The 14,031-nt window shown below is 38.4% G+C and overlaps 1 protein-coding gene across 3 annotated transcripts in view; it reads left to right on the top strand.

Moving 5' to 3' along the window:
- MYO16 (myosin XVI) overlaps positions 1-14,031 on the top strand; it is a 706,512-nt gene that overhangs the window by 117,142 nt on the left and 575,339 nt on the right. Inside the window, exon 1 of one of the 3 annotated variants that reach the window (XM_063618636.1) lies at positions 12,535-12,826. The exons of the other annotated variants lie outside the window; for them this stretch is intronic. Coding sequence (XP_063474706.1) covers positions 12,799-12,826 — 28 coding nt within the window. The 5' untranslated portion in view covers positions 12,535-12,798. Of the gene's footprint in view, positions 1-12,534; positions 12,827-14,031 lie in introns of those variants that run through there. 3 annotated transcript variants of the gene reach the window in all.

The raw sequence follows: 14,031 nt of genomic DNA, 5'->3' as shown, positions 1-14,031 counted from the left end.
CTCCCCAGTATCCCCAAGATAAAATTCAAATTGCTCCAAACCATTTCGTGACCTGATCTCTGATTCCATCTCAGCATCCTCTCTCATCTGTTTGCTCATCCTTCACTCCAGACTCCAGCCATCCCTGAACGTCTTCATTTACACAAAAGAAAGCCATTTTCCATTCTTTCTTGCCACAGAGTGTGCCATTTTCTTCAGGTTTTTGTTTTCCTAGAGCAGTGATTCTCAGACTGTGTTTAACAGAGAGCCATCTGGAGGGCCTGTGAGATCCCCAAGAGCTCTGGACCTACCCCAGAGATTTGGATGCAGCACCGTTTGATGGGAGCACAGAATCAAACAAGTTATCTGGGGAGGCTGCTGCTGGTCCAGGGGCCACCATTAAAACCACAGGACTGCATCACTCTTTCATATGCCCTCGTTCCCTCATTCCTTCTATGCATTCTGCAGATTTCAGCTATGAGAGCTCATTTCAGCCAATCTTATTTGATCCCTAGCAGTTGGGCAGAGGCTTTTCTGTGTATACCTGAGTAGTTTTACTCCTCCTCACTATAGCACTGAACAACGTGTTGTTGTAAATGCCTAAATAATGTCATTGAAATAGTAAGCTCTTCACAGGCACGGGCTTTCATCTGTGCCCTGGCTGTCTCTCAGGGCCTAGCGCCTGCCTGATAGTACAGGCTCCATAAACAAAATTACCAAAGGAAAATAAAGAAGAAATAAATGGAGACTAGGATCCACGTTCAGTCCATCTTGTGTTCTCTCTAATATCAGCAAAGGCTGTACATAGCAGAAGCCCTGCACACATAACAAGGGATGGTTTTACAGGGTTCCAAGGACAAGACTTATTGAGTACCCACTAAACGTACTTATTTATTCTATTAACGTTTCCTAGATATATCATACCCAGGTAATAATTGATTGTCTTTCCCTTAAACCATCCCCTTCCTTTTCCACTCTGCTTCTTCCTCCGCCACTCTCCAACCTCACCAGATAGGCAGATGGCCTCACCAAACACCCAAGCACCTGGAAACCTGGTCTTCTCTCTCATTTCCCGATCCTGCCAGTCTCCAAGCTATTGCTTCCTGAGAATTTACCCAGTCTACTCTGTCTTCACTACCATGACTCCATTTCAAGCCCTCATGCTCTCTCCCCTGGACTATTATAGGAGCTTTTTAAATAAGTTTCCTTGCTGTCCATCTTGTCTCCCTCAAATCTGTTCTTCACAGAGCATCACGATTTAACTCCTCTGTTTAAAATCTGCTATCCACTCCCCATCTGCTGCAAGAGTGGTCTTAATTTTTCAGGTCAGGGATCCCTTTGAGTAACTACAGACTCTCTCCCAAGATTCTGTGGAAGAGATGCATGTAATTCAGGACAGAAGAGTACCTGCAAAAAGAGGAGAAAAGACTTCCCAGCAGGAAACACCTCCTGCAAGGCATTGTGCATTAAGGTTGTGGTGGCAGCAGGTGTCCTGGAACATTTGCATTGCAGATGAGAAGCAGCTAGAGTTGAGCCTGTAGAGACAGACAGGAGCACCTCACAGAGGACATTGTATATGGTATGAAGGAGCCATTGCCTGGGCCAGCCACCGCCTCTTCTATGCCTCCATCTTGCTTTGTCTAAGCTTGCCTTTGCATTTTCCACACTGTGTTATAGTGGCTGATTTGCTATGCTAGGAAATCACTTTAAGGGCAGTGACTGCCCCTTGTTTGTATCCATATGCAAAAGTACAGTAGCCTGTCAGTCAATAGTTGTTGAATGAATGAATGTAGAATGAACCAATGCTTCTGAGTTCGCTTAGTTTTACACCCTTGGAAATCCTTTTCTCACTGTGTCTGTTGCTGCTATGTTAGGAACTCTGTCACTATTTACAACACTTAAACAATAGATTATAATTTGCATATGGTAAAACACATATATATTACATGTACAATTCAACCAATCTTAATGTATCTCTCTATATTTATACCTGTGCAACCACCACCAGATCAAAATATGAAACATTTCCATTTGTTCTAGAAAGTTCCCTAGAGCCTTTTTCATATCAATAGCCCATTTCCCTGACTTCTGTTATCATAATTTTTCTCTGTTTTTGGATTTTATGTAAACAAACAGAGTCATAAATTTGACACTCTCAAAATATCCCTCATCAGACTCATGGAAGACTTTTATTTTGGTGATATTTCTCCACAACCATCGCACTACAACTTACCTTAATCCACTCAACCAACACCTACATATTTGGCTTTAGAGATGTACATCAATATCTTCTGTGGTCTGGAAATAATTCTTATCATATTAGCACCTTAGATGTAATTGCCAGTGTTCATATGTTAAAAAAATTATTAAATGTCTACTAAATTTGCTACAGCTTAGCTACTTCACGAGAATCTAAAATTCGATTCCCTGCTATACCCTTAAATTTCAAATATAAACATATCTACCTCTTCCCTTGATAAAGGCTTACTTCCGATGTGTATCTTTTCTTGATACTTTCCTTCTCTTGACACTTTTGGTTGACTAGGTCTGTATGTTGCAATGTCTGCCTTGATAGATACTCGAGGGTGTAAAAGTAAACATCACTGTAGCAGCGTCATGTCAGCATTTTGAGAGGAAGCCCATGCAGGATGTAAATCAGCAGTAAGAGGATGTAGCATCAGGAGGTATCACAGCGATACATCAGTGCAGCTAACCTGGCCAAGAAGAAAGGGGAAGGGGCTGAGCGGGAGGCAGTTTGCCCGCTGTGACCCTCGAACACTTATCTCCTACTCATTTTACACAACCCCTTCCCTTCTCCACCTTCTCCTCTCCAGATGTCTCTCCTATGTGTGTCTTCCCTTCTCCCTCTCTCTCCCTGTGTATCCAACACCAACATGTAGGGTTGAAGTTCATCAGGCAAGGGATGATGCGCAGTGAGGAAGGTAGAAAAAATGTGACAGACAGAAGAAAAGCCTATGCTAGGGGTTGAGGGCAAATGGCATACTGGAAACCTAAGCCTAAACCACCCAGCAGGAGGGGTATTGCCCCATGATGAAAGGTATGGTAGACTCTGTAGCCTGAATGACTTGGTCAACAGACTCATGTTCCTTTATGGCCGAATGATCTTGGACATCTTGCTTAGTCTTTGTGCCTCAATTTCCTCATCTGTTAAAAAAGTATTAGTACCCACTACATTGTTCTGATTCTTAAGTGAATCGATGCCTATGAAGATATTATAATAATGCTTACCACATAATAAGCACTTTTTAATTGTTTGCTGTGTAAGTTGGAGGTCATTTCCTAGAAATATTCACTTAGAAGCTTATTTATAACTTTCTTACTTTTTGAATAATAAATCTGAATATTTATTTTGGAAAGGGAATAACACTAATGTGTTTATTTTTTGACTACCTGAGTTTTAGGGCTGCTCTTATGTTTGAAGTTGAAGCCACACTGAAGAAGAGGGGAAGCAGGGATGAGCCACACTAAGAGCATGCATTCATGTTACTGTTTTCAGGCATCCCAGACTCATTCTCTTGATGCGAAGTCTATGGGTGGAACTTCTAGATTTTTGGGCTTCTAGGGATGAGATGTTTCCAGTATTGGCAACATTAGATAAATTAAGGAAATATTGCATTAGGTCCGATCAAGTCCGCCTTTATGAGGAAACTGTGGAAAGAAGGAAGCAGAGATAGGGATGGAGATTTCAAGACAGGAAGAGGAGGACTTACCTTTTGGTCAATGATGGGATGTGCTGTCCACTTCCCACTGGTCACTGCCTCTGCTCTGGTCCCAGTGCCTCGCCCTTGGGGGACTTAAGTGGCCTCCACTTCCCAAACACACTATCCTCTTTATTTCTCCTGCTCCAATAATTTCCTGTGATATTTATGCATTCCAGATCTAATCATCCCACTCCTCTGCATTAAAAGTTTCCTTGTCTCTATATGACTCATGAGAAGGAACAGAGCCTCCCACCCCCACCCCGCAGCCTGGCCTCTACTTACCTCTCTAACTCACCCCTCAGCTGGCTGTGCCAGGTACTATCCTTTAGCCTTGCCAAACATTTCTGTTTATTTCTTGAAGATGTCATGAAGACACCACACACCTCTCTTCTGCCCACCTGCTTTGCCTGATCTCTTCCTACTCATCCTCTGGTGTCTGCTAGGCACCACATCTTCAGAAACACACTGCAAACCCTCAAGCTTTGGGTGCCTGCTCCATGATGCCATGCATTTTCTAGTGTAGTCTCTGTAATTCTGTTTCCCAGTGTACAATCTTTGTAAGCTCCACAGGGTAGGGTCTAGGTCTGATTCATGCCTGTTGCACGTCAAGTGCTCAACAAAGACTTCCAGGGCTGATAGAATTCTATGGTAGTCACCCCACTTATTTGCAGTTTTGCTGTCTGCAGTTTCAGTTAACCATGGCCAACTGCAGTCTGAAATATTAAATGGAAATGTCTAGAAATTTCCATTTAATATTTGTATTCTATTTCTAGAAATTCATTAATTTTAAATTGCATGTTGTTCCATGCATGGAGTAACATGATGAAGTCTCATGCCATCCAGCTTCATTTCTTTCTGGACATGAATCATCCTTTTGTCCATTGTATAAACACTACATGCTTCCTGCTCATTAATCATCCACATCATCTACTCCTGACATCCAGTCATCAACATTGTCATGGCTCAGTGATCCTGGGCCATCTGAAGCGGATGATCCTTTCTTGGCTGCGGTGTTAGGTCAATAATAGCCTGCTCCATACCAATGCCTACGTCATTCCCCTCACATCAGGCATCAGTAGGCATTTTATCATCTCACATCATCACAAGAAGAAGAGTGAGTACAGTACAGTAAGATATTGTGAGAGAGAGAGAGAGACAATGAGAGACAGCACATTCACCTAACTTTTATTATAGTATTTTGCTATAATTGTCCTGTTTTATCATCGTTGCTGTTAATCTCTAAATTAGGCTGTGCCTAATTTATAAACTAAACTTTATCATAGGAAGAGCATAGAAATGTATAGAAAAAAAAACCAGTGTATATAGGGCTCCATATTATCTGTGGTTTCAGGCATCCACTGGGGATCTTGGAAAGTGTCCGCTGCAGATTGGGAGGAAACTGTATAATGTTTAGTTGTTTAGTACCTGGTTCATGGGTAAACATGGCATAATTACTGTGAAGGGGTTTCTACTAGTCATTGATACCTGAAAGACTGTACTAAAGGCAGTGATGTCTTCAAGGCAGATCACGTAATAAATATTTTCATGAATATAAAGATAGCATTAGATCAATACAACATCAGGGGTGTGTGAAATAGTTACATCGTGATGGTTGGAATTTTACTTGTTGAGCACCTAGCTTGTACGGAAGAACCCTGGGCACTTGGCATTATTGCTGCCATTTCTCATCACAGGAATTTGAACCTCAACGAGGTGACCTGACCTTTAGGGAGTGACAGATGCAGGATTCATATCCAAGGAAGTTTACTGATGTAGAAGTAAGGACCCACTAGAGGAGCCTTGGTCAGGGAGAGGATGTCCCAGGCTTCTAGGGTTTCATTAGCCTCATGCTCTGTGGCCAGAATTTACCTGTGTCTGTTGCTTTACTCTGAGAAGTCCTTCCAGTTATTTATAGGAGTGTTAAGTAAGGAGAGAGAGACAGGGAGAGGAAGAAGAGAAGAGGAGGAAGGGGGAAAGCAGCAGATGGTGGGGGATGGAGGGGAGGAAGAGGAGGTAAGAGGAGAGGACAAAAGAGGCTAAGAGAGATTCTGATGGGAAACACGAAGTCATGGATCATGAATCAGAGGCATGGATCAGACCATGGACCACACTCTCAGAGCATCCTGGCACTGGTTTCCAAAGCCCCACTATTCAAAAAGCAATGGACGGAAAGCCTGATATTACCCTACAAGGGTAGTGGAATTGTAACACAGGAGAGGAACCAATGAGTTCAAGGACTCTAAGCTTTTATAAGCTGTACAAATGCCCATTTGAGAGAAAGAGTGAGAGAGAGAAAAGGAAACAAATTTTCTCTTGGAGAAGAAAAGAGAAAGTCTCCAGGCTTATCACCCTGAAATATAAGCCCATGGGCCTGGGAGGTAATTCTCCAAATTGCTTCAGAGCTACACACACGATGTCCAGCTTCCGAGGCATGCTTTTATGTAATCACCATTGAACCAAGGTTGCCAATGCTCTTTCCTCTGACAGCCCAAACTTTGCAGATAGGAGAAAATATTTATGGAGAACAATATCCTAACAATGAGGCTATTGAAACTTATCCAAAAGGCCTGAGACTTCAGTTTGGAGAAATAATTTAATGTCATTTGTGAATCTGGATATTTCAGTGTACATTTCTTTTTCTAGAACACCTTAAAATATTGTTAAATTTGGGGAACCTCTCTAGTGACTATATTGTATCCATTGTCACTCAAAGAAAATTAGCAACAATGGAATTCATTTAGAAGAAGAAAGTCAAACTTGCACCCAGATCTCCCTATGATCCGTTTTAATGGCGCCTTCATGGGGAATATTGAAAAGCAATATATACTCAGTCTACTTGTACCTACATGTTTGAATGAAGAAGGGGCTATACTTCACTTCATTTCTCCCTTCTTCTCCTGTCATGTATGATAAGTTATGTTTACTTAAGTGTTCAATAATCCTGCCTTTAATGAAATATTCCTCAAGACATTCTATGTCATGCACTGGAAAATGCTTTAGAGCAATTCTAATTCTCTGGCTCTCCATTTATTGATCTCTGAATGTTCACTAATATTTTGGACTTCATAGGAAATAGGAAAAGTAGAAGGTTTGAGACTCAAATAACGAGTTACCTACCTAGGAAGAGCCTTCCATATGATCCTAGTTAAGAAAAATGCAAAGCATTGCATTATAAATGCTGGATTGACTGGTACATGAAAAAATGAATATAGGGTTTAGAGAAGGTCAGGAATAATTTAAGCAATAAAAAAATCAAGAAGAGTTTGTAGATTAAATGGGCTTGAAGTAAATTTGAAGAACGCATGGAATTTGAATAGGTAACTTAGTGTGATTAAATTGTAAGTAAGAGCATGATTCAACTAAAGAGGCATATTTTGTTTAAAAATATGTATATCAATGGGAAAAGTATATGAGGAAAAGTATGAAGGAGAGGCTTCTTATTTAATTGCCTCACAATTCGTTTCATCCTTTTCAGGAAAATTAAGAATATCTTTTAGGTCATCAAAAAACCTTCAGATATTGCCTTCTAAATGACAAATTTATAGAGATCTGTTCAAACATTTCAGCCTGGTGTCCCAGCTGCCTTATTTAGGCCATCAGTAATCTCAAAACTTGCTTCATCATCAATAAAAGTTTTTTTATCTGCCTATTCGTGGTAACTGGTTGCAGTATACTATTTATTCCCTCAAACTGATTGAAGAACAAGGCAAAGAATACTTAATTATTCATGTGCTCATATCCATCCATATCACACACGTGCACACAAACCTAGGTAGAGTCATACAGACATGAAACAAAACTCTCTGTTTCTTATTCACCATTAAGATATGCAAACTTTTGTTCAAGGTCAAACATCTGAAATGGAAAAGTCCTCCTAGATAGTTGTAACACATATGCTGGAAAGATTTCAAAGTGGTTGTTCGTATTCAAGTGAAAAGCCTTACAAATGCTTTACAAATGTCCTGCTTTAGATACCCAGTTTAACTGGTCCTCACTAGAATTTAAAACATTTCATTTTGATTAGGGAAAAAAATCACCAAAGGAAGTGGGTGGCCAAATGCCCTTAAGGAGCAATTAGAACATCCCATATAGCCTGTGTGTGTGTGTGTGTGTGTGTGTGTGTGTGTATCTTCATATATCCATATCAACGCACATGCATGTATTTGCTATTTTATTAATCTATATTGTATTACAGAGAGTAATTTTCAGTCTTTTTGAAGCAGTTTTTAAAATTGCATTTCTTTTCTACGTCAGTACTCTATGAAAGTATTTGAATAATCAGGGATATTTTCTAGCCGTTATATGACAAATTCACTTTTAGTCACTAAAGCAGTGCTCAGCTGGGTTAGCCCTCACTGCCCTCTGACATGGACAGGGCAGTTCCTATTAACCCCTACTTCTTTCCAACTGTGCAAGTCTGTATTGTAAATTTCTTCTTGTTTACTTCACAATTGCCCACATCTAACTTGAATGTCCATTTGTTCTGGTTGGAAAAATGTGAGACTATGTGAAGCTGAAGTGAACACACAGCCCTGTGGAGTCCTGAGTCTGAGAGCTAGTGGTTTCATAGGCAGGCCAAAATCAGGAACAACCTCCACAGTCACTAGACTGAGATCGGGTACTTTATCAGAGAGTCAAGGATGTTCAATCATTCAAGGTAGGCTTGATCCTGGTCCTGAGGCACCAGAGGTTGACCAGAGGCTGATTCTATAGCAAGAGCTGAGTGTATTTATGCCTTATTTTTTGACAACTCGGATATTTTCTCCTCTGTAGCCTTCAGCCTCAAAGGGCCCTAAATTATTAGACCAGAGTTATGTTCCCAGGAGAGATCTTGACTCCATTCACCCAGAAGCAGTCAATATTTATGATAGACGAAATTATAAATTTAGCTCTCAGCCATTGTGTGTGAGACGCTTGTGGCTCAAGGTCTCTAAATGTGTGTAATTTACTTCATCAAAGGCTAATATTTACAAGCCCCAACCTATTCACAGGGCAGAGGCAATGATGCCCCATCACAGAGCTTAAATTTGCATTACAAAAAACTATTGTGATTTATATCTTCATTGAGAATTTTTGTCACGACCTACTGTTAATATGTACCTTTCCTAAACTGGTGATGTTTGCAAACTTTAGTTTTAATTTCTTCATGTAATAAAGCATGACAATGCAGGAACAATTAGATTAGGAATTATCTGTCAGCAGACTGGCATTATGAAACTGCAGGTTTTACATTGTCCAAATAGGGTTTTAAATGAAAACATGAAGTAGTATCTCACCTGGAGCCTTTTTGGAGCTGCGTCTCATGTATCCCATTTTAAAAGATATTTACTAAGCAATTTCTAATTTTTGAATGCTTATCTCTCATTAGAATCATTGAAGTTTCATTTTTTGTTTTTGGCTGGGAAATAATTTCTCCTTATTTGAAAAAATCTGGTGTATAATAATGCTAACATTTAAGAGAAAAAAAGTCATGTGTTCGTATCAGAAATAGTGTGAATAATGAGCAGCTGTATGGTGTATAAAAGAGAAAAAGGGGTTTCTTGATTATTCAAAAATGAGTTTGAAATATTATGCATTCGTATTTGGAAAGAACAATAGTTCATTGTAATAATTCTGAAAAATAATAAAATAATTGTGCTTTATTTGTTTGAAAATTTTCTGGAAATGAAAAACAATACCCTCTTTCAAACGCATGGATTTAATTTTGTACTTAATGACCATATTCTGCAAAATAGATAAATTGCTAACAATATATTTAATTTAGGCTTGGTCATTTCGTGCTACTGTCATCAACTCTGATACCACATTTAAAATACAAGATTCAGCTGGGCATGGTGGCTCATGCCTGTAATCCCAGCTCTTTGGGAAGCCAAGGCGGGTGGATCACCTGAGGTCAAGAGTTTGAGACCAGCCTGACCAACATGGTGAAACCCCATGTCTACTAAAACTACAAAAATTAGCTGGACATGGTAGTGGGTGCCTGTAATCCCAGCTACTTGGGAGGCTAAAACAGGGGAATTGCTTGAAACCGGGAGGCAGAGGGTTGCAGTGAGCCAAGATCGCGCCATTGCACTCCAGCCTGGGTGACAGAGTGAAACTCCATCTCAAAAAAGAAAAGAAAAGAAAAGAAAAATATATATATGTGTATATATGTATATTATATATGTATATATGTATATTATATATGTATATTTTATGTATATATGTATATTATATATGTGTTTATATATGTATATTTTATATATATATATATGATTCAAGGAGTCCCGAAATAATTGTTCTGACAACCCAACATTAAGTTGAGTTTATCAAGGATGGATATAGATGAGGAAATTTTAATCAACTTCAAGTTACCATTTTTAAAAAATTTTATGAAGGAAGTAAAGTTAATGGAGCCAAAATTATTTTCCTCAGTATTAATGCCTGCATTAGAAATTAATTTTTGTTTTGTAGTGATGAAATATATAAATAGGTTTAAACATAGTTCTACCAGTGTTTAGAGCACGAATATGTGGTTTCAAAGACAAAAGGGCTTCTTAATCTGGGGAAATTATATGTAGATACAGTTTATACATAGGAAGCACATTCTAAATAGTTTAAGAAATCTGTGAATACATTTCTCAGTGTATCCTCCTTCAGCTCCTCAAAGTGAATTAGATGTTGGCCCTTGTTGTTTTAGAGGTCTACATTTGCTGTCTTAACAATTTCTAGCACACCACACTGTGCTATCTTGATTGTCTCTATTTCATCTGACGATAAGCACTTTGAGGTCAGGGAGTCATGTTTCTCTTTTAGCACAAAGAGTTGCCAAATGTTTATGGAATGCATGAGTAGATGAAAAATAAACACATTTGAAAATGAGCCCCTGGAGATGAGATGTTAATTCTCACAGAGTACCTTGGTTAAAGTTCTTATAAGAAATGCCTTAAGTTATTAAAAAAAAATGTAGGGCTCAAATCAATTATATTTTTAATAACATATTTTCTTTGTCAAGTGCACAACATGCCCCTCTGAGTGTTATGCTTTTTTTCAGTTTAAAGAGTGAATGGTATCATTAAACTCAATTGTCTTAAGATGTTTGCTGAGTTTGTATATATGCAAAGGCATGCAATTTGCAGAAAATTAAGACATTCAGACATTTAAGGAAGGTATATAGGCAACATACTATTTATCTGACATTGTATTAACAGAAGGGGGTAGGGACATCTACATGGATACAACCTTACCTGAAGATACATTAGATAACATTCACATAAACTCACAGTTATTTTATGCACATGTAAAGATTTGTATTGATTTAAAGAGGAGAGAGCTTTACTTCCTGTGTTGGAAACAGATATAGTTGTCTCTTACAGTTTTATTGAAACATTACAAAACATCCAAGAAACCCTTTAAAAATACATTATAGATTCCTGGTATATAAAGGCTCTGTTTTAGACGTATTTTATTCCTGAAAAGCACCCAAAATGGTGACTTTTGCGACAGTGATTCTCAATAATTAATTGTGGAATCAATGAATAAATGAGGAATCAGCATTCCTGATGAAGGCTGCAAATCCTCATTCTAATTTTTGGAAAAACCAAGTTAAAGTGTCCATAATCATCATTTGGTACATAAATAAATTTTTTTCCTTGTTAATGTTATGACAACTTTTCATTGAACACCAACAACAGAAACCAGAAATTTTATGTGTATTATTTCTAACCTTCAGAATAAAGATTAGGAATTATATTTCACATGCATAGATGAGGAAACTGAGGCTTTAGCAGGTTAAATAATGTGTTTACATTGATACTCTGGTAAGTGGTAGAACCTGGATTTGAAATCAGGCTGTTCTGCGTGAAATCTTTAACTTATTATTTTACATCACGCTACTAAAATGTGTTAGAATATTATTCAGTGAAAATTTAATAGTCATGGCCCCTTGTATAGATTTGAATTTCATAATTTTCTAGTTTAATAAAAGCACTGCTCTTTGAGTTTTGCTCAGTAAGGAATACAAAATTATGTTACTGCCATAGAAGGATGGTGCACTTAGCATATTGTTCATGTTTACCTTTCCAATAACCTCAAACCTGAAACATAAATTCTAGACTATGTCAACTTGTCTTTGGAGGAGATCATCATAAAAATGTATCAATTTGCAAAAAAAGTATCACTTTGAATTTGTAAACAACTTAAAATATAACCTTTTGGTTTGCTACCATGGCAATTGCATTATGAGTATGATATTCACTTTTATAACAATAAACCCTAGCAGACCATATATTTCTTTCTGATTCCAATTCAGTCAGATTTACTTCATCCAATTGGGTTGTACAGTTAAATTCATTGCAGTCTGCAGAGGTAGGAGAATCCTAAATTTTAAAGCTATGCAAACCAAAAGCTTTTTGTGGATAATTTAAGTTTTACATTCTGCACAGAAAAGCAGAAAGATGTGTTCTGAAATATAATGCAATTTTTTCATTACTAGGGACAGATCAAAGATCTCTGATTCTAAGAGGTGGCTATTTTAAGCTCCTGCTATCAATTTCCTATTCACACACAGCAACTGGTGGCAACTAAAAATAATCCGCTTTACTACCAGCTAAGAATCTGGTCATATGTGGCTGATGGACAATGTGCACGAAGAAGATTTAGGATCCCTCTCTCCGTGGCTTCTCTCCAGCCCACTCATCAGCTTAGTTTGCTGCCATTTGAAAGCTATTGAAAAGCCATTAACAGGCAGGACCGGGAGAGCCGCACTGCAGCACACCTCCGTGCAGCAGAATGTGGCTGCATGTGAACACCAATTAGAGCTGACTATTCCCGGGATTGTGGTACTCGGGGCTGTGTCAATCAAGGGTGTTACAATAGCACGTGCAGCGGTGGTGCCTCAAGACCCACCGGGGAGAGGCTTATCTTAACTCCAGCTGCCGAATGAGAATGAGTTTGAAGCTTTTTGCAGGATCATGGAACAGAGCCTCCATGCAATAGTGCATCCTGAGGTAAACTGTTACCTGAGTAAGGGCTTTAAGTAATGCATTTCCTGGGAACGACAGTTGTGACAGAAGAGAATGCTGGAACCCGTAGCAAGATTCCTGCCTGAGATGGAAAGATGTCTCACTATCATTTTATCAAGTGCTGTAAGTAAGCTTGATGTTTTGCTCATGTGGTTATTTGTCTTGTTGAAGTATTATTTTGTGCAGATGCCAAAACTAAGGCAGGTCTCCTGGTATGCCACATTCAGATGAGTGACATAGACTGGTGACTTAGAAGAATATTTTATAGGCTGGATATATTTCCTTTTGATTTCAGATTGTGAAATAATTCCAGTGTGCTCCAAATGCTAATAGCACAGAGATCTTTAAAACTTTAGCTTTTCAAAAAAAATGATTCATAGACACAGAAAAAAAAAAAAAAAAACCAGAAACACATGGAAAGAAATTACAAAAGCATATGTTTGCTCATTGGCACATGTTAATAAAGTACATAAAAACTAAGTTTATTAATATATGGCTGAGGTCATTTAGCTAGTATTTTAGTCTCAAGTTTTACTGCTTAAGCCTCTATTCAATGCTTTTTGTAAGTGTGATCTTTAGGGTTTTCCTTGGCTGTAAACTTTTGTCCTTGTATCATTCACCTTGCGGTGCTTAGGGAATCCGGGGACTCTGTACCAAATGCTCTCCACTGATGTTCATATGGTGAAATTTAGTTTGTCACCAGCTTCTCTGGTGGGCTTATCAAGGGTTTCGTTAGTGTCTGAAATTTTGGCAGAATTTTCTGAGCTAGAGAATACTTTCATCTAAACCAACTCTGGATGGTAATAATGAAGAGGAAGACATATTTATCCAAAAATGGCTTGCTGGATATACATTTTTGTCCCCTGCAGCACTTCTGAAAACTTCCGTACATATATATCATGATCTTAAAGTGACAGATGACATTTGTAGAAAATGATTTTCTTTTAGGCTTAAGGTTTTGCAGCCAAAGGACATCACAATGTTAAGTTGAAGCAACATATTAAGGGAACACATGTGTTGAATGAATCTTGAGCTTTGCACTAAAGGAGACTGAAAAAATAATGATGATTGAGACGGTGAAAATATTTACCTTTCTCTTATTTTTGGTAGAGAATGTATATAGGAATTAAAACTATGATTAATGGAAATAAAAATGCCTTACTCTTAAGCATTGCCAAGAATGTCATGCTTTCATGTTGCAGAACAATTTTAATTCCCAAAAGGATTCACTGGTCATCTCGTAAGTTTGCAGATCAGCTCTTTAACTAATAAGAATTAGAGGCATGCAGCATGTTTAAGAATTTTGAGAATAGTCTTCTGTTTTAATC

Source organism: Symphalangus syndactylus, chromosome 15 (genome assembly GCF_028878055.3).
Source record: "Symphalangus syndactylus isolate Jambi chromosome 15, NHGRI_mSymSyn1-v2.1_pri, whole genome shotgun sequence".
Classification (NCBI taxonomy): domain Eukaryota; kingdom Metazoa; phylum Chordata; class Mammalia; order Primates; family Hylobatidae; genus Symphalangus; species Symphalangus syndactylus.
This window is presented reverse-complemented; position numbering and strand designations above follow the sequence as displayed.